This window comes from Durio zibethinus, chromosome 10, assembly GCF_047325235.1.
Source record: "Durio zibethinus cultivar Kanyao isolate XHJ-2024 chromosome 10, ASM4732523v1, whole genome shotgun sequence".
Taxonomy (NCBI): Eukaryota; Viridiplantae; Streptophyta; class Magnoliopsida; order Malvales; family Malvaceae; genus Durio; species Durio zibethinus.
This window is the reverse complement of record NC_143171.1, coordinates 27,260,212-27,282,815: the sequence shown is the minus strand read 5'-3', so window position 1 is coordinate 27,282,815 and position 22,604 is coordinate 27,260,212. Positions and strand designations below refer to the sequence as shown.

At 32.9% G+C, this 22,604-nt stretch overlaps 1 protein-coding gene across 1 annotated transcript in view; it reads left to right on the top strand.

The window, feature by feature from the left end:
• The window catches only part of LOC111293466 (phosphoenolpyruvate/phosphate translocator 2, chloroplastic-like), a 42,069-nt gene extending 20,162 nt beyond the window's left edge, over nucleotides 1-21,907 (top strand). The window contains exons 4-7 of the mRNA XM_089766306.1: nucleotides 21,102-21,222; nucleotides 21,345-21,412; nucleotides 21,558-21,687; nucleotides 21,831-21,907. Of these exons, the coding sequence (XP_089622432.1) occupies nucleotides 21,102-21,222; nucleotides 21,345-21,412; nucleotides 21,558-21,687; nucleotides 21,831-21,907 (396 nt within the window). The remainder of the gene's footprint in view (nucleotides 1-21,101; nucleotides 21,223-21,344; nucleotides 21,413-21,557; nucleotides 21,688-21,830) is intronic.
• Nucleotides 21,908-22,604: the final 697 nt, after the last annotated feature.

Genomic DNA, 22,604 nt, shown 5'->3' with positions numbered 1-22,604 from the left:
ATTTCTTTCCATAAATTTGACTGTTTAAAGTAATGATAGTAGTTACCAAACGATTGACTATTTTGGCAATAAAAAAAACTCCAAACCTTGTTAAAAAAAGAAACAAACAAACAAAAAAGCACGTTAGCTATAAAAATCAAAGTACGAAGAATATGTGGGATCTGATTATATCATTTAATTTTAGTAAGCCCAAAAGTACAAAAAGAAGCATATCAATTGCATAATAAATAAACAATACATTCGCATTTGCTTTCTCTTTTATTTTTCTTAAGTAGAAGAATATTCTTCCAAACGTGCCGTAGTTAGCTAATTCAATGCCAAAAAAATAATCATAAAACCTTAAGCAAGTTGATAGAAATTAGTACATAATGCAATATTAATTAGAAGTTAGAAATAAATTTGTTATTATTATTTTTGTCCGCTTTTACATAAGCCTTTCAACTTTTTAAATAAATGATTTCCTACAAAAATAGTTTTTTAATTAAGTAAAGAAAAAGAAAGAGGAAGAGGAAGAAAAGAAGGAGTTGTTACTGACCCGGTCCAACCCATGTGGGCCATTACAGTCTTGTTGCAGATCAGGCCCAAGTATCCCTTGGACATTACTAGTTTGGGATGGCCTTTTCCTTTTCCTAATGGAGTAAACAATTAAATGGTTGCCTGTACCAGTCTCATTATCGTCAACCAAAAATTCTACATATAAAATTTACATGAAATTTTATAGGTAAAATTTCTAAATTTTTTTATTAAAACTAAATAAATAAAAATTTTAATAAAAACTCTAAAACGGTATATTGATAGAATTTAATATGAAAATCAATAATATATAAAAAATATTATTAATAATTTAAATTTGATAAATATTTATTCAAAAAGTAAAAATTCTATTAATATTTTTATTAAAAATATCTATTTAACAAATATATAAAAATTTATTAATTTTTTTTTAAATTTTACATGCTTAATTTATGTGATGAAATCTTTTAATTTATCGATTTTAATTTTTAATTTTTTATTATAACTTTTATTTACTCATTTCTAATAAAAAATTTCATGAATTAAACTTATAAAACTTAATGTAAATATTTTCCAAATTCTACAACATGATTTCCATAACTAGAAACGATTGACTATTTTGGAAATTAAAAAAATTCCAAACCAGTATGGCCTGGTCCAACCAGCATGGCCCATTCCAGTCTTGTTGCAGATCAGGCCCAAGTATCCCTTGGACGCTACTGGTTTCGGATGGCTTTCTTTTGTTTTTTTTTTTTTTCCGAATGAAGCAAACAATTAAATGGCCACCTGTGCCCAGTCTCATTATCAACAACCAAAATTCTACAGCATGACTTCCATACGTAGAAACAAGGAATTAAAGAAATCCATATTCTTCATTGAGATGGCCAACCTGTTGAAGGTATCAGCTCGAGAGACCATCTTTGAGAAATAATCCTTCTTAAATCGCTCAGCAGCTATGGTACGTAAACACCAGGAAGTGGTAATTATTAATATATGGCAAAAGCCGAGGATGATGCGTGAAAAATCCAAGACCAATATCCATTTCAACAGGAGGGGTTTGCAAGTTCCAGGAAATCTTACACATTTCTGTTATGGGATTGGTGAGGGGAATAATATATCTGAATAGAATTGCTTATATATGTGCACAAGTGCACGAACTTTTCATGCAACTCAGCTCAATTCAAATATATATTCAATGATTTTTCTTAATTAATTGTACCAAAAGTCAAATAACATGACTTAAATATACATGGACACTAAAGGGGATTCTACTGAACATTTGGATCACATAGAGGGAACGACTGACGGATTTAAAATCAAATGAATGCTATATGTTATAATGTATAGACCTGTGAACTTATCGTTAGACATAAATTAAAAGAGTTATTATTAATCTTTTTTATTTATGTATGATTGGTTATTTGATTGAATCTAATCTGTAAAATAGATGTTAAGTTTGAAAGTCGATTATGTTTGGAGAAGGTTATAGCACTTCTACAACGTCTGTCCATAGGATAGTACCAGTTTGATTTCGAATTATTCAAGTCTTGATCATTTTTATGATTTTATCAAATAATTTAATATTAAAAATTAGTCTTAAAATTGTTCCAATAGTTTGGTAACAATTTAGGATAATTCTCTTATCTCAAGAGTATTCATGAATAATAGTGTCTTACTCTAAAAAGGTTCTATCGTCGTATTTATTAATTTTTATTTCAGAAAAATTAGTGATACCTCTTAATAGTTTAGTAGGGCTCACTTCAAAGCAATCATCAAATACTTTAGAGGATAAAAATTATTTTTGTTTATTTGAATGTATTTCTTTATTTTTTTTACTTTTTTTTATAGAATTATTTTTTTTCTCTTCTCTTTTTTTAAACTTTTTTTCTTTCTATTTTGGAAATAAAAGTGGTAGAAAAATTTTTTTTCTCTTTTTTTAAATAAATAAATAAATAATAAATAAAATCAAAAAATAAGAAAATAGGGTAAAAAATAAAATAAAATGAAAAAAAAAACCTGCAATCGGGTCAGATCAAGGCAGGGGTCAACAAGCGGGTCACCTGGTTTACACACGAATCCTAGCTTATCCAAAATGACGGCATTCGGTAGTAGTATAAAATCCAAGCTTCAACTTTTTTCTCAGTAACCTGAGCCTTTCTCTTTCTAAACCAGCCTTTCTCTACCTTCTCTTTAAAATTACCCATCAAAAATTTCAACCGAGAATTGAAATTCCATCTGTTTCTAAAAAGATATAGAGAAATTCAATTAAAAAATCGAGAACCTGCCAGTTTTGGAAAACCCGTCGAATTTTGAAAATCCATAATCTTGTCAAAAACTTCAACTGATTGCTGAAAAATTCACCGAAAAATTTAAAGTTCTTCAAAAAATCTAGAAAAACCTAGAAATTTTTGAAAAAAATCTAAAAAAATTCCCAGATAGCTCTAAACCTTCCCCGAACCTTTTGCAACCTTAAATTCAACTCAAGAAACCTAGAATCACACTTAGAACCCCGAATTAAACCCTGAATCCCAACTTCAAATCCCAGAAACCCTTAATGCCAAAATTCTTCCAGATTTTCTTTTTTTTGTTTTAAATTTTGTGTGTTCCTCGATGTTAGAATTAATCCAATTTATAGGTAGTCTTAGGAATGATTTTAGGAAATGAATAGAATCAATCCCAAGCTTGAATCTTAAGATTATATTTTGTCCAGACGAGATTTTAGGTCTAAAATTTTAGCAATTCGATTTTGTGTTTAACCAAAGGATTTTAATCCCAATTTCATTCTTTGTGCACGTGTGAATTGAAACAAAAAAAGGATTGGAACAGAAAAGGAAAGCAGTAAAGAAAGAAAAGAAAAAGAAAAAACAATAAAATAAAATAATAATAATAGTAATAATGATGATGATGATGATGATGAAACCATTTAATTGGACTTGGGCAAGGATGGGCCTAATTTGGCCTAGACACCAATAGAACTAATCGAGCCTGGACGTCAATAGGCATAATCGAGCCTAGACACAAATGGGCCTAGTTGGGTTTAGACACAACGAACCCACTAGACACCAATGGGCCCATTTGGGCCCAGATGCCAATGGGCCCAGATGCCAATGGGCCCACTTAAGCCTGGACACAAATGGGTGTCTACAACTGTCTGTCTTTGCACATTCTTATTAGATAGAGATGCTGCAAAGACCTAGACACCCACTCTATTCAAGTCAAATCAAGTACGATCTTCGAATTTATAAAATGACCTTAATTAAACCAAAATCAAGTGACCAAAATGAAACCACGAGTCAAGATGAAGTGAATAGGGTCGAGTGGAGGTCAAAAGTAATTGATCAGGATGAAACCACGGATCATAAGAAAGGATCTGGACTGATTCAAGATTAAACGATCGAGACGAAACCATGAGTCAAAATAAAGTAACCAGGATCGAGTCGAGGTTGAAAAAAAATGATCAAGATAAAATCACGAGTAATGTGACTGAGACGAAACCACAAGTTAAAATAAAGTGACTAGAACCAAGTCGAGGTTGAGAATAAATGATCAGGATGAAATCATGAATCGTATGACTGGGATGAAACCACGAGTCAAAATAAAGTGATTAGGACCGAGTCGAGATCGAAAATAAATGATCGAGACGAAATCACGAATCGTATGACTAGGATGAAATCATGAGTCAAAATAAAACGACCAAGATCGAGTCGATGTTGAAAGTAAATGATCAAGATAAAACCATGAATCATGTGATTGAGACAAAACCACAAGTCAAAATAAAACGATCAAGATCGAGTCGATGTTGAAAATAAATGATCGAGATAAAACTATGAATTGTATGATCGAGACAAAACCACGAGTCAAAAAAAAATGACCAGGATCAAGTCGAGATCGAAAATAAATGATTGGGATGAAACCATAAATTATGTGATCGAAATGAAATCACAAGTCAAAATAAAACGACCAAGACTGAGTTGAGATCAAAAATAAATGATCGAGATGAAATCACGAATTGTATGATCGTGATGAATCCACGAGTCAAAATAAAGCGAATAAGACCAAGTTGAGGTAAAAAATAAAAGATTGAAACGAAATCACGAATCGTATGATCGAGACAAAACCACGAATCGTATGATCGAGATAAAATCACAAGTCAAAATAAAACGATCAAGATCGAGTCGAAGTTAAAAATAAATGATCAAGATAAAATCACGAATCATATGACTGGGACAAAATCACAAGTCAAAATAAAAGTGATTAGGACCAAGTCGAGGTAAAAAATAAATGATCGAGACGAAACCATAAATCATGAGAAATAATCCAGATTGAGCCAAGATCAAGTGAGCGAATAATGTAAATGTGTGTCCTATCTAAAATATAAACAAAACATTAATTATGGTACTGAGGTCTCTACATCCTTATTTTTCACCTCTTTAGCAAAGAAACCACCCTTCTTTATCTTGAATATTTATCTTTACTGCGTATTTTAACGAAAAAACCATCATAAATGTATGTCTTTGGCAAAGAAACCATTTTTAATCAACCTGAATACATATATTTGGTAAATAAACCATCTCTCATCAGCTTGAATATTTATTTTTATCCCTAAGAGGGCTATAGAAGCTATTCTGCTCTTATATAGGAGGAGCTCATCTTTGGTCTTTGTCTCTATTAATTTTTTAAAGTAATACACACATCTTATGATTTTGTTCGATTATTAATCACTATCCTATTTCAAAGTGTGGGATACAAATTATGCATTTTTTTTTATTCATGGTAAGGTATAAAGAGAAAGGGTAATGTATAAGACTAAGAGAATAATAAGATAGCTGTTATTTATTTGCACAATCAATTACAAATGATGGTGTAGAGATAAAAAAAATGCACAAGAGTAGCTATTTGGGGTAGCAGTCCCCCAAGATAAATGATTAGATAACCATGATAATAATTTTTGGATTTCTTTCAAAAACTCAATCAAGATATGATGCCCTAACACCTTAAAGCTCTTTGAAGTTCACTGTCCCCGATATGCCTTCCAAGTGATGCCATATTCTATTCAATTCAGGCTGCCTTTCAAGGTTTCAACCTGAACCTCTTCCTTTGGATCCAAGTTGCCCTTTCGAGTTTTCAACTTGAACCCTTTTTTTTGTTTTTTGTTTTTTGTTTTTGTTAAGCAAAGTACTTATTCACTGTATCAGAATTAATAAGACCAACAGCTTCGACCTATTTAGTAAAGTAATCAATTATCACAAAAATAAATCTATTCTCGTTCGAGGCTTTTGGTGTGATAGGCCTAATGACATCCATCCCTCACATAAAAAATGGCCAAGGTGGTGCTATAACATGTAAAACACTAGGCGAAGCATAAATCTAGTTAGCATAAATATGGCATTTGTGGTATTTTTTAGTATAATCGATGCAATCTTTTTCCATTATCAACTAGTAATATCCAGCTTATATAACATGTCTTGTCATCATATGTTCATTTGCATGTGCTCTACATGGGCCATTGTGAACTTTCTCAATAATTTTTTTAGCTTCAAAAGTGTCTACACAATGTAATAACACTTGGTCTTTACCTCATTCGTACAAAATTTTTTCGTCCAGAAAAAATCTTATAGCCAACCTTCTCAAGATTCTCATATAAATTTTTGTTGCTTGATCTGAGTATTATTGATTCTTTAGATATTGCATAATATCATAATACCAAAGAGGTCATCCTTCTCTTCTTTCAAGTTAGCACAATGTACTGGTATGTCTTTGATATCTAAATTGATAGGTTGAATCTTTACAGTATCACCAATCTATACCATTACGACCAAAGTAGCCAAAGCATCTGCAATATTATTTTTTTTCGATGTAAATGTTCAAACTGAATCACTTTAAATTGTTTGCACAACTCTAAGATGTATTTGTGATAAGGGATGAGTTTGAAATCTCTTGTTTTTGATTCACCTTTCAATTGATAAATGACTAGAGCTGAATCTCTAAACACCTTTAATGTTTCCATTTTTCTATCCAAAGTAGCATGCTACCTCATAACATATGCCTCATATTCGACTACATTATTGGTGCAGTTGAAATTTAATATTGCTATGATAAGATAGTAGTGCTCCATTGAAGATATTAAGACTGTTTCGATCCTATGTCCTATGGCATTAGAAGCCCTATCGAAACACATTTTCCATGTCTCTTTCTCATCATCTTCTTCTAACTCTGAGATGGCCATTAGTTCCTTATCTAAAAAATCAAGTCTCATGGACTCATAATCATTAGCGACCTTGTCTACCAAGAATTCAATAATTACACTTCCCTTAATTGCTTTTTGGCTCACATACACTATGTCATATTCAAAAAGCATCACTTGTCATCTTGTGATTATTTCTAATAGTGATGGTTTCTCAAAAATGTATTTGATGGGATCCAGCTTAGCTATGAGCCAAGTCATGTGATAGAACATATATTACCTGAGTCTCTTAGCTGTTCAAGCTAAAACATAACATATTTTCTCTAGCTATGAATACTTTGACTCATACTTTGTAAATTTTTTACTCAAGTAATAGATAGTTTTTTTTTCTTATCAGATTCATTTTATTGGCCTAACACACATCTCATTGATTTCTCATGTACTACCATATATAGAATCAATGGCTTTCTTAAAACAGAAGGTGCTAATATTAAAAGATTTGATAAGTATTGTTTAATCTTATCGAAGGCTTCTTGGCATTGTTCATCCTATTCTTCAGGATTATTTTTTTGAAAGAGTTTGAAAATGGGGTCGCATTTGAAAGTGAGTTAAAAAATAAACAGAAAATGTAGTTTAATCTACCTAACAAATCTCGAATCTCCTTTTGTGTGCTTGAAGGGGATAGATTCTGAGTGGCTTGAATTTTATCCAGATCAACTTCTATTCTTCTTTTGCTAACTATAAATCCCAATAACTTCTCAGACCAACCCTAAGTGTACACTTAGCCGGATTCAGTTTGAGTTAAACTTCCTCAATCTCTCAAATAATTTTTGAATGTTAACCACATGATCTTTTTTTTTTTGAGATTTGGTAATCATGTCATCCACATATGCTTTGATTTCCTTATGCATCATATCGTGAAAAAGGGTTACCATGACTCTTTGATAGGTTACCTCAACATTTTTCAATCCAAAAGGTATAACTTTGTAACAAAAAATTTTTCACATAGTGATAAATGTGGTCTTCTCCATATCATCTTAGGCTATCTTAATCTGATTATAGTAAAAAAATCTATCCATGAAAGAGAACATTGAACGTTGGGCTGTATTATCCACCAATGTATCTATGTGAGGTAAAAGAAAATTATTCTTTAGATTAGCTCTATTCAGATCTCGATAATCTACACACATTCATACCTTTTCATCTTTTTTAGGAACATGTACTATATTAGCTACCCATTTAAAATATTTAGCCACTTGCAAAAAGCCTACATTGAATTGTTTTTTAATCGGTTTGCATTCTAGCTTCAATGGTAGCCTATGCTCTACTATTTCAGTGTTGAGTCCAGGCATATCTTGGTAGGACTAGGTAAATACATCTACAAACTCATAGAGCAAATCTTTTAATCGTTATCATTCAACCATTATGAGTGAAGTATCAATCTTGACTTCTTTTTTGGTTTCGATATTACTCAAATTGATCAATTCAATAATCTCTTGATGAAGCTCAATGGATTTATCTTCTTGTTCAATTAGTCTCATTAAATCCGAAGATAAACTATATTTCTTAAAATTTTTTTCGGTATCAAGTTCATTAGTATTAATTAAATTTTTAAAATTAAACCCTGGATCATTGTCATGATTACCTTCACATTCATTTGAAGACTTGAAAATTAATAAAACAAGAAATATTGGCAAAAAATTTTGATGAGGTGATAGATGAAATGGAAGAAATGCATAAAATGCATGCTCATACTTTTATTAACATAATAAAAAATAAAAAGCTCAAATATAAGAGTTCATCCCAATGCTTTTGGGCATAAAAATTGAGAGATGAGATTATACTGAAAAAATATTAGAAACAATAGGTATTTGGATGACTTTTCAATTCTGTAATTCATATCCCAACAGGTAAGGGAAACTAAAGCTTCTTCATTTTAACTCTCATTATCCATCATGTGAATGGATAACTTGGTAAAAGCTTTTTCACACTCTAGTTCTTCTTTTGTGTTTTCTTCAGTTCTGTGGTGCATGTATTCTTCAGGAATAAAAATTTCAGCTAATCGAAAGAAGATCATTACCCTATTATGTGCCCTTTTGTCATTGTTTTACAATTCTTTTATCCTATAACCCAAACTTGATCTGCAGCTATGATCTTTTATCTTAAGAATCTCTCTAAGTCTTTGAAGGCTTTTACTTAGGCCAAATTTGATACTTCAACCCTTGTTGACCATCTGATTGATTATAATCTGACTGAATTTAAGCCTTTCACTCACTACATTGACAGGTTCAAAAGATTGGTAAGGGCACTTTAATGATTCTTCTATCGCTTCCACATATGGGGTATTTATGGGTTCGGTTACCGATAGATATTCTTTTTCAACCATAATTACCAATTGTCTTTCTACATTGAATTTGATTTTTTGGTGCAATGAGGAAAGGATGGCATCTGCCTTATGGATCCATAGTTTTCCCAATAAGTAACTATATGATGAAAAGATATTCATAACCTGGAATTTTATGTTGAAAACACATAGTCTAATTTGTATCAACAACTCAACATCCTCTGAGACTTCTCATCTAGTCCCGTCAAATGCTCAAACCACCATCTGACTATTTTCGATATATGACATATCAAAGGGCAGCTTGGCTAGAGTGCACATAGGATGACATTAATAGCTGATCCATTATCAATAAAGACCTTAGCTACTATATGCCTTTACATTTGACAGTGATGTACAATACCTTGGTGCTTTTTCTACCTTCAGGCAAAATCTTATTATCACTGAAAGAGATGTGAAATGCCACTACTAGATTCCTTGTCAAATGATTCATATACTCCACAAATACATTATGGGCCACATAAGCTTAATTTAATACCTTCAACAAGGCATTGCGATATGGTTCAGAGTTCAGGAAAAGTGATAGTAAAAAAATTTTGGCTGACATCTTATTCAATTGCTTCATCATAAAATATTCACTGTGCTTGACAAACTTTAAAAACTCGCAAGCATTTTTTTTAAGCACAGACTTCGAAGTATCTTTATCTGGGATCTCTAGTTCAGTTTGCTTTTCTTATTTTTTCTAAAGTCTTCAGAGTATAACATCTTTCGCTTCTAGTTATGCCCCATATTCCTGTTATATTGGTAGTTTCAGCTTTTGGCCTTTGTTGCCTCTGAGTTGTCACCTCGCACTTATATTTCTAAGGCATTGTTTTGTTATATTTACAAGAAAATGGGTGTAAAACTTTGAGAGCTATTAGTTTGGGAACAAACTTATTCCCAGTTGATTGTGGCTTCTCCTTATAGCATATGGTGATAGGTTTTGGCACCTACCTATCTGTCATAGCCACTTCAATATCTTCTGGGGCTCTTGACTCTTTGTAAAATTCTATTTAGTAGAAGTCCATTAGCTTCTGAACTTCACCACAAAATTGCTTGCAAATATCAGTCGAATGTCTTGGTGTCCCATCATGATACTTACATATTACGTTTGGGATACATCTTCCCACATAAATGTATAGAGTTACTGGTTGTATCATCCTAGCCTTATATAAAACTTCATAAAGCTGGTCAAATAACATCTTAAGCTTTTTTACTTTTCTTTTCGTATGTCTTTCACCCCCATCCAAAGTATTGACTGTATGACTGGATAAGGGATTCCCACTGACATTGGGTACTGAACTTCCACTGGTATCAAAACTTATCAACTCTTTCTTCATCAAGCTTTGTACTCTATGCTTGAAAGGCACGTAATTCTCAGTAGAGTGCCCTGTTACTCGAAAATGATAGTCACAGTAACCATTGGAATCATACCATTTAGGGTAAAGAGGTTCAAGCTACTTAGCAGGGATAAAAGCAATTAAATTATTTTTGTAGAGCTCTTGATATAGCTTCATGTAACTCATGAGGATAGGATCAAGTGTGGGTCTTTCCCTTGTTCATGATTTTTTAACATCATTAGTGGTGTTGACTGGCTGTGTAGGAGATCTTAGTAAAGATGGATAAGAGGGTTGGGTGGTTAATTGGTAAGGAGATGCAGAAGTCTGGTTCACGTGTGATGATATGTAGGATAGGTAGGTCGAGAGTAACTTTTGAATTACTACCATTCAAGACTCACAGCTTGAGTCTTATTTTTTTTTTCTTCTTAAGTGCTTTTTTGGAAGACTTACCTCCTTCAAGCTTATCATTTTTATGGCATTCTCGATGATCTCTCTCAAAATCACCATATCAGTAAAGTTTTTAGTTGCATTTTTTATCATCCTCTCATAATAAGGTGACTTTAGAGTACTCATAAACAATACAGTAGTTTTTTTCTCTATCAATAGAGGTTGTACTTAGGCAACTACATCTCGTCACCATTGAGCATATTGCTTGAAGGATTTAAATGCTTTCTTTTTCATTGTTTATAAAGAAAGGCGATTAGGAGCCATATCAATAATATGATGATATTAATTAATAAAAGATCGAGTCAGATCTTTTCATGTCTTTATACGAGTCCCGTCTAACTGCACATACCACTTTGTCACAGATCTCGTTAAGCTATTTTGAAACACATGCACAAGCAATTTCTCATTATTAGCATGTGTTATCATTTTCAACAGTACATGGTGATATGGTGATAGGGCACTTAGTACCGTCATATTTCTCAAACTTTGATACTTTAAACTTAGGTGGCACCACCACATCTGGTACTAGGTAAAGTCTCACAGCATCCATAGATCTATAAAAATCTGTTCCCTCTACAGCTCTTAATCTTTCCTCAAGCCTACTCATGACCTGATCAGTTTTAAAACTTTCTAAGGGTGCAACTATCTGTGGCTTTTCTTTCTCTTTTACTTCATCTATAGTAGGGAGTGGGGCTGTAAACGAGCCAAGCTGAGCCGAGTAGTGAGAAGCTCGAGCTCGAGCTCGACTCATAACTCGGAGCTCGATACTCGACTCGAGCTCGATCGAGTTTTATTTTTCAAGCTCGAGCTCGATTCATGATCGAATTCGAACTACTCGAGCTCGCTCGATTAAGCTCGATTAATATGTAAAAATAAGCTCGATTCGTATACTCGACAAGAGTTCGATTATTCATGCTCGAACTCGAACTCGGACTCGAAATATTTTATTAATTAAAATAATAAAAATATATTTAAATATAAAAGCTCGATTAGGCTCGCGAGCTACTCGAGTCAGATATAATAATACTCGAATTCGACTCGATCGATAAGTCAAGCTACTCGAGCTCGAGCTCGACTCGATAATAATCAAACCGAATTCGAGTTTTTTTCGAATCGAACCCGAGTAGCTTGCGAGTACTAATGTATCATTTACACCCCTAGTAAGGAGTAGAATGGGTCAGCTACTTTTTCAGTAAAAATAGGATATCATAACTTTGGACACTCTCATGACTTGGTGTATAGGTTATTCTTGGGTAGTTGTATTTTGAGAAAGCTACCTGTTGGGGTTGGAAGATTGGTGTGGTTTGATTTTGTTGTGGATTGAAGCCTGAAGGATATGCTGATTCAGTAACTTCTTGTGAATTATCTTCTTTCATTGATTTTTCTCTGTTACTTTTTCCAAGGCTTTTAGATCTTGCTCAACTTTCATTTTAGTACTTTTTGGGCTTTTTCTATCCATTCAAAGTGGCTTGTATTATCCTATTCCATCATTTTAGTTCAAACTCGGGTATTGTATTGATGTATAGCTATTCTTGCACTTTAGTACCACAATTAAAGATTCAATGATGTTGTTATGATAGTGAATGAATGATGTGATGCAAATACATGAAAAAAAAAATTACCCTTTAAAAAATCCAACAAAAGAAAACTTTTATTTATTTCACAGGAGTCTGTTTTACATCGAATCTAATATTGTCTTTTTATAAAAATGCTTAACTTGTTCATACTGATCCTTAGCTTCATCAATGAAGTTCAACAGCCTCTATCCATACTCCCCTACTGGTGTAATCAAAGCTCTCAATGCCTCAACCTTTTTTGCCATCTCGTTAACTTGGATCATGGCCTTGCTTATCTGAGTTGTGAAGTGCTCTATATACCTTTGTCTTTCCAACCCTTCTTTTTTGTGGTACCACACCTGATAGGATAACTCTCTGTGCCTTTTTGTGAGGATTCTGATATGATTTTTTTATTCATTCAACTTTGATGTCAGAGTCAGAATATAGTCTGAATGTCATTGATTCTCCAGCTTAACTTCTATAAAAGCATCTTCTATTTACGCACATTCTTCTTTTAACTCTTCATTTCCATAAACCAACTCTATGTTATTTGTTTCTTTGGCATGCATCTGTATGCACAATCTTTTATGCTCTTGTCACAGTTCCTTCAGCTCTTTGAGGGTATCATCCCATTCTCTAACAATTTTCTGGGCCTTGCTACATTATTTGAAAATCTTATGGACTTGGATTTTTAATTTTTTTGTTTTATTTTACCATTAGTCCTTTTCTTCTTACAACTTTAAAATTTTTTGTCTCAATTTCTCCTTTTCCATTTCATGCTATAACTCTAAAAGCTTTTTGTCTGACTCTTGGCCCACTAGCAAGTGAAGATCATAAGGCATAATTGTAATTTTTTGACTTCTTTTATTTCTCAAATCAGATACCCTTAAGTGATTTGATTAGTAAATGGCCCTAAGCTTACTTTTTTAGGCTTCTTTTAAGCCTTAATCATGTCATCAATTTTCTATAAAATTTCAAGCTCCCCATATAAGTAGTCAAACTAGCTAAACTTATAGGTCATAGGAGTAAACTGCTCAGCTCCATGTTGTTTCCTTACCATTAATGGTGCATAACCTGTCGACCCCCATAGCCTAAAAGTGGAACCCCTGTCTCATCTCCACATTGATATGACACGGGTTCCCTGTCCATTCATGGAGCTAACCATTTTACTTAACCAGCTGTGAGTCTCTGTAGTAGACATTTTCACTCTTTTTGAGTTTTTTCCTCTGGCCAAGTGCTCTGACAGAATTTCCTAATCGAACTTTGAGTGTGAAAATAAAGCTTAGTAAAAGCACTTTTTTTGCATTCAAAATGGTTCTTCATCTATACATATAATAAGGGTATGCAGCTCATGAAACGTGCTTTGTCAATCTACCTACAAAAATTTAGAAATCTGACAGTTCCTACCAATATAGCTGGTGAAGGATTACACCCCCTTTCAATATGCTCAAATAAATTTACCACTTCTATCTCAAGTGGCCCAAGACTTTAGGGAAAATGACTAACCCATATATGGCTAAAGTAAATGCATTCATTCCCTGATCATCATTTGGATGCTTGATAATGAAATCCTAGAGAACCTCTTATGGAATACCTTTGTGATCTCCTTTCTCTCGAATGTATGAATCTATGGTCTCCTTTCCCATTCCTAGCATTTGACCTAACTTTCTGTGACTTCTTGATTTATGTATTTTCTTGTATATTCTATCTAGATATAATAGATACATACCTACTAGAGTTGAGTACACCTCTATTATTGATATTAGATCAACCTCATTAAAGATGAAACATCGATAGGAAGGATCTAAAAATTATACCATTACCTTGATAAGTGAGTAGTCAACCTCCACTGACATGAGATATGCAATGTGCCTAAACTTTTTACAAAAGGCCTCCTGCCTTGAAAGGGTCATATTATTCTATATATCCAATAGGCTTTTCAAATCATTATGTTTGAAGAGTAGGTAAACTTCTCTGAATAGTGTAGAGACATAACCCGGTGGCAAAAAATCTTTTTCTTCTAGCTGCCTCTTTTCTGATTCCATCCTCACATCTATGGGAGAATCCATTTGAATAATGTAGATAAGGTGCAAACCTGACATTCTATAGAATCCATAAGGGCTTTCGTTGAAATAACTTTAAGGTAAAAATACTATGCAATCTGTAAATATGTTTATAAATGTGCATGAAAAGAAATAAAAGATAAAAAAATTAGTTAGTCACCTCAGTAACATATAGAGTAAACATCACATAACAAGTAAAATAACAAGATGACCTTGACTTTTGGATTATCTATAAAAGGATGGGAGGACAAAGCTCTATCTATGGTTGGGCTCTTAGGATTGACTATATGTGGTTTGGGTTAATTCTAAAAGGTCTCCAAATTATTCTTACATCATGGTCCATTACAGACTAGTAAGGCACCCCAATCCTTACCCATCATAAGTTACAAATGAAAATGGTTCGATCTAAGTGAGAGTGTTTCGCGGGTCCATACAGAGACATGAAATCTCACGATGGCATAGGCACTTCACTCCCCCCTCAAGGTAGAGCCCGAGTGGAGGGCTTATATTATGCACATGCAAATGTATGGTAGGTATATATATATGTGATAAGTAAATATGAATAGATAAATAAGCAGGTATATACAAAGAAAATAAATAAAAAAAATAGATATAAGCAATAAAAAGGCATAAAATAATTTCAAACTTATTAAGTAATGCTTGGATAATAAGAAATCATTTATTGGCTTGACTTTTAGTTTCTTCAGTGGAGTCGCCATACTGTCATAACGTATGGATCCGTTGACCTACCACTAGACATGGATTAGAGGAGTCGCCACCAATCTTTTTTGTTTAGGTGTGATTGGCCACCTAATTGAATTTGATCTATAAAATAGATGTTAAATTCGAGAGTCAGTTACGCTTAGAAAAGATTATAACACCCCCATAACGCCATCCATAGGATAGTACCAGTTTGATTTTGAATTATTCAAGCCGTGATCATTTTTATGATTTTACCAAATAATTTAATATTAAAAATTAGTCCTAAAATTGTCTCAATAGTTTGGTAGTAATTTAGGATAATTCTCTCACCTCAAGAGTATTCATGGAGACTAGTGTCCCATTTTGAAGAGGCTCTGTCATCAGATTTATTAATTTTTATTTTAGAAAAATTAGTAAAGCCTCCCAATAGTTTGGTAAGGCTCACTTAAAAGCAATCCTTCAATACTTTAGAGGATAAAAATTATTTTTGTTTATTTGAATGTATTTTTTCATTTTTTTTACTTTTTTTGTAGAATTATTTTTCTCTTTTTTCTCTTCTTTTTTTTTTACTTTTTTTCTTTTTTGGAAATAAAAATGGCAGAAACAATTTTTTTCTCTTTTTTTTTTTAAATAAATAAATAAATAAAACCAAAAAAATAAAAAAATAAGGTAAGAAATAAAATAAAAGTAAATAAAATTAAAAAAATAAAAAAAAAAAACCTGTGATCGGGTTGGGTCAAGGCACAAGTCAACACGAGGGTTACTGGGTCTACACGCGGATCCTAGCTTATCCAAAATGACATCATTCGACAGTAGTATAAAAGTCAAGCTTCAGCATTTTTTTCTCAAAATAACCCGAGCCTTTTTCTCTCTAAACCAGCCTCTCTTTGCCTTCTCTCTAGAAATACCCATCGCAAACTTCAATCGATGACCAAAATTCCACTAGTTTTTAAAAAACTTACCAAGAAATTCAATCAAAAAATTGGTAACCTGTCGATTTTTGAAAAACCCATCGGATTCTGGAAATCTCACCAGAATCTCGCCGGAAACTCCAACCAATCGTAAAAAAATTCACTAAAAAATTTAAAGTTTTTCAAAAAACCCAAAAAAATTCAAAAAAAATCCAAAAAATTTTCCAAATAGCTCTAAACTTTCTCCGAATCTTCTGCAACCTTAAATTCACCTCCAAAAACCTAAAATCATACTCAGAACCTTGAATTAAACTCTAAATCCCAACTTTAAATCTCAGAAACCCTTACTGCCAACATTCTTCTAGACTTTTTTTTTTTTAAAAAAAAAAATTTTGTATGTTCCTCAGTGTTAGAATTAGTCCAATTTATAGGCAATCTTAGGAATGATTTTAGGAAGCAGATAGAATCAATCACAAGCTTGAATCTTGGGATTGCATTCTGTTCAAATGAGATTTTAGGTCCAAAATTTTAGCAATTGGATTCTGTGTTTGACCAAGGGATTCTGATCCCAATTTCATTCTTAGTGCACGTGTGAATTGAAACAAAAAGGGATTGGAACATAAAAGGAAAGCAGTAAAGAAAGAAAAAAAAAAAAGAAAAAACAAAAATAATAATGATGATGATGAAACCATCTAATTGGACCTAGGCAAGGATGGGCCTAATCGGACTTTGACACCAATGGATCTAATCGGGCCTAGACGTCAATGAGCCTAGTCGGGTTCAGACACCAACGAGCCCACTAAACACTAATGGGCCTACTTGGGCCTAAATGCCAATGGGTCCACTTGGGTCTGGACACAAATGAGTGTCTGCACTATATATACAAAATGTCGTTCCAGAGTACATATATTTATTTTGCTCTATTATGCTAAAAAAAAAAAAAAAAACACTGTCATGCTTGGAACTGTAGATCCATCATATGCACCCTGGCTTGATCGACTTGGATTATATTGTCCTTTAATCTCAATTCTAAACCTCTACTTTATTAGCCACTAGCTTCTGCAACTTATATATAAGTATCCTAGAGTATTGGAATGTTCAGCATCATCAACCGCCAGCATTATCAACACCAGCTCTAGTCCTGGAGGGCTTGATAGCCCTCTCAAACTCAATACTATAGCATGAACGAGGGAAACAGTACCAAATACCTTAATCCCATCGTCAGATTGTTGCTGATAAAACGTGATTTTATCACCAACATTGAGACCTTTACCAAGAACAAAGTCTCGCCAACCTTTTTGTAGAACTGGTTTGGCATAGCCTGTCTTCCGGAGGGAGCAAACAAAAGTCCAGCTGCAGCCATTGTCATCCCTAACTAGCAACTCCAAGGCATTCCCTCCACTGAAACGAGGTAAGAAGGCTACACTCTCTGTTGGAATAGTCAATAATTTGCATACGTCAGTGTGAGTTGGGGACTTTGAAAAGACTCTTTCCTTCATTACTGGAGACATATATGGTACTGATTACTGAACCTATTTTCTGGCTTTGAATTGAACCAGGGTTCTCTGTCTATCCATCTATTTATTGAAGCAAGGATTTATGTCTCTTAGGACCCAGCCAAGATTAACGATCTTATTTATGATCATGTTTTCCTGAAAGGAGAAACGATCCAATGTAAAGTCTCGACAAAATGTAAACATAAAACCGAGTATGGATGACTTAATGTCTTAATCTCACACACGATTTTATTAATGCAAGGGTACTGATCAATGCTGAGGATGATTGGTAGCCATGGAATGAAAACTAATCTCTGTGTTACTTGTGAGATTTAATTTAAAGAAATTGTGCCGCAGATTCTCCCAAAGAACCAATATTTTATTTTAATGATGAAGATTGAGGATAAAGTTTAAGTGGAGTTGGAGTGAATAAGCAGCGGCTTCTGCTTCCTGGCTAATTCATAATTAATTAGGACAAGGTGGTTTGCATTGTATTGAGCGTTAGCCTAGGTCTTTGTATTGCCCTTTTGTCATTAAAATTGCATGATTTGATGGAGGAAAAATATACAGTAGGTTATACATACCCAATGTTTAGATAGGATGGTAGGTAAAAAATTAGTAAAAATGAAAGATAATGCTCCAAAACATTTGGTTTAATTGGTTGATGCATAACCTTTTTTCTCAAAGATTCGAGGTCTCAATTCTTCAAATAAAAATAATTAAAATAATGACAAATCAATTACTCAAACTTTTAAATCAATTAAAAGGTCAGGACATGCTGAATTCTCCCAAATATTTGTATGATTAAATGGATATTTTATTATATATTTTATGAAAATAGAGAGATGTCAACGTGGGTATCCACTATGAATTTAGTATATATTATATTATTGTTACCAGCTAGTACTAATTTCCGCACAAATCGAAAATATCAGAAAGAAAACCCACAGATAAGCACTGACTTTTACAGTGGAAAAATATTTAAAGCCATAAAAACCAGTAATCTTAATCACAAATTACCCTTCTTTGAATGATATTCTAGCATTATCCTAAAGTCCAGCACTTCCCATTCTCATCTCGAACCAGCAACTCCAGGGCATGGCCTCCACAAAAACGTGGGAGAAATGCAAGACTCTTGGTTCGGATAGCTAACCTTTTCATGATATCAGTGCCAGTTAACCGCTTTGAGAATAAGACCCTTTTTTCCTTTGCTTGGTTTCGTATGGTTTTTGAATCCATGATCAGTTGGTAGTAGCTGAATTATTTGCGTTTGAGTTTCGATCATCCTTTTGCTTAATCTCTCCCTTGATTTTTGGGTGTACTTATAGCAGAGAGCGGGGTCGGCTAGAGAGAAGAAAATTTGGAGCTCCCTGACCTTTTCTAGAAGCTGAATGTGGCGGAATCTTCCTCTAACTTAACCAATCCACACGTTCCCTTTGTTAAAACATTATAAACTAAGTTCACTCATTGTTCTTTTTTTTTTTTTTTTTTGGGTCTTTTTTCTCTATTCAAAGTAAAGTCATGCAAACAAAGCCGGTTAATCATGCTAGGTAGCAATATCACCAATGAATAATTACTATGATTAAGATACTTAGATGTGAACATAACAACTTCCTGCTCTGACTTGTAGCTTCAATTGGAAAATATGAGAGAATTTAACAATGAAGTTGTATATATTAAGTGCACGTATCGCAACAGTTTACTTTTTTCACATTTTTTTACTACTTGAATTATTGAAATGACTATCAATTACATGTAAATGTAATAAGGATAATTTTAATTTTGAAAATTTTTAACATTGCAAATAAAATTGACGAAATTGATCTACTAATCTAATAATTTTAAATTAAAATTTAATTAACATCATATAGGATAAAAGTTTCGCAAATAAATCACTTAAATAAGTATAATAAAGAGATAAATTTAATTATAAAAAATATAAATAAAATAAACAAAAAAATATAGAGTATAAATGAAATCATCACTTAAAACAAATTTTAAGATACAAGCATCTAACTTTTTAACATATACAGAAAAAGAATAAATCTAGCTTTTTATGAATCATCACTTGACCTGTGACTGACATTTTGGTGTTTCATAACTATACGTTTCTGTTTCAATGAACCTAGACAACTTAATTATGAGTAACCCGCCCTTGACCATGAGTCATCAGCAATCAGCCCAAGATTGATATATCAAATTATAAAATATGGCAATGCCCACCGTGTGACTCATTGATATATACCCCACCCTCGCTGTTACAACTCCAATTTTAAGTACCCTACCCTGTCACTCATCAGCAATACCCCACCCTTAACCACGTGTCACATCAGTATGACTTATCATTATTCTCTAAATTAGACTATCAGTCTTTAGCAATAAGCCCAACATTGATATATCAACTATATTGGGCTAGTTATTAAAATCATCGTCCATGTGTCAAACAAGATTGATATATGAACTATATTGAGATAGTTATTAAAATTATCGTCCATGAGTCAAACTCACTAGATCAGGCATAAATGTTCAAGGGTTAGCCCCGATCCAATTGATATATTACATTCTTTGTTTAAGCTTTTGTCTAGTTTAGTTTGATCAAATAATATTTTGAATTGAATTTGAATTTGAAATTTTTGTCTAGGACTTAAAGCTAGATCAAGCTATCCGTCAACAAATCTAAGCTTAGATAACTTAATTAAAATTAATGGAGAGAAATAGAAGCTTTAATAAAATACAAACTTTATAGAAATTAAATAATTAAAAGTTCGTTAGTAAAGTTAAAGATGCGTGTCCGAAACATTATAAATTTAAATAACAGACTTTAAAACACATAAACTGACCTTAACAAGCAAAGTACTTAATCCTATGGATGATCATGAAAAAATGACTTAACCTTGTCTTTTCCTTTATTATCATTTTCTCGATAAAATGCTTTGATCCAAACTATAATTAGAAAGTTCTTGCAATTTTCAGCAGCTGATGATTAGAGATTTCCTTGAGAGATCATCTCTAGCAAATCCAGCTCCTTTTTCAAGGAATCCATTTCTAGGGGAATCTCAAAATCCATGGCATTGCTCTCTTCAACAACAGAACCACAGGGATTAACTTCCTCAAGCATCGATCCCAAACTAGCAGTGTAGCTTTGATTACGATTAGAAAAAACATTTGCGTCGAATAAGAAACTCATGGGCTGATGATGATCAACTGCTTGATCATTACAAGCTACAACTTGCCAATTTGTTGGGTTGGAATCCGAGGTAAAAAATCATATAATTCAATGTGACTAACCAATCGCGTTACGTACTCAGTAAAAAGTTCATGGTTAAAAAAGAGGTAAAAAAACAAATAATTCAAGCATAAATATACAATGGTTTTACATTTTAAATGTCATTGAGTTACCGCTGTTTTATGACAGAAGTATGACAATTATGCTCTTGATTTTACAAGGTGATTTCTTATTTATCTGATTGATTATGTCATCTGGGCTCTAATCCTCACTTTTTAAACAGTACACTTTGGACAATATCAATCTCTTCTCTGTAATAACCATAATTTCGTTTATCCTATTGGTTCCTGCTGCCCTTTTAATGGAAGGTGTCAAATTCACTCCATATCTACAATCTGCTGTAAGTAGCTATAGCACCTTTAGAAAGCAAATGCTGATGTTGTCTTAAAGCAACAATTAGAGCTTGAAATGCAATAAACATGAAGCTGTTCCTTTTTTTTTTTCCCTTGAATCAATTCAAACCAAGGTTTGAATATTAGAGAGCTATGCATAAGATCTCCTCTGGCAGGATTCTGTTTCCACAGTTATCAGCAGGTGAGCCTGTTTGTATATATTGTAATTTGCTTTTTTATCCTAAAATTATGCAGTTCGTGAGTAATCATAGTAAATATAGCAGTAGGGAATGCCTAATTTCTAGTCCTCTAATCGAAGTCGAAATGCCATGTTTTCTGTTTTGCAGGTCTCTTACATGATGCTGCAAATGGTATCCCCAGTTACACACTCTGTAGGAAATTGTGTTAAGAGAGTTGTGGTCATCGTCTTTTCAGTTATCTTCTTTCAAACGCCTGTTTCACCCATTAATTCCCTTAGTAAACTTGTTCATCAACCAATTGTTTAAACATGGCAGTGGACAATTCTTCCTTGATCATCAGCTTTTACATGCACTAATCAAATTGAAAAAAATTGCACTTATATTCTATTAATATTTAACTGTGACTGATTTGGACTGCAGGCATTGCAGTGGCTCTTACTGGAGTCTTCTTGTATTCGAAAGCAAAGCGAATGAAGCCAAAGCCAAAGGCTGCCTGAGTTTGTATTAAGTTTTGATGAAAAGAAAAAGAAATAATAGTCTGTATCTAATCATTCAAAAAGAAACTTTAACTCGAATAAGCTGAATGTAAAGTTTCTTCACTGACAAAAGTAATCATAAAATTTGCTATTTGAATTAAGGTTTTAATTAAGTTGGTCGCACAGTTATTTTTAAAAATAATATTTAATAATTTTGGATTCAAATCTTGTAATCTGTTATTATATTCAGATCACAGCTTTTGTATAAAAAGGAAAAAAAAAACAAATTACTATTGCACCCTTTAAAAAAATCTAAATGAAAAGAGAGCCTCTCTACAAAAACCAAATGTGAATTGGCCACCTTTTAATCTCTATCTCATCTTAAAATTCTTCCAAGGGCACATCATTTTAATATGGTTCCAGGCAATATTGGAAACCAAACCACTAAGTAGCTTGCCCCTGTGAAACATGCTTGACATTTGGTTAGGTCCTTCCTAAATTACCCTATTCTTTTTTTACCATTGATTTGTTTGATGTAAGGTTTACCATATTTCATCCTTTTATCACTGTTAAGTCTTTCCCACAAAATCATTAGTAATGTGAAACAAAGAGTTTGTAATAATTAAAGTCATTTTTAATTATGTTTTTTGTCACAATAAATTTAATTTTCAAGCTTCATATTCTTCCAAGTTTGGATGCTCTCTCAGTGTCAATGTTG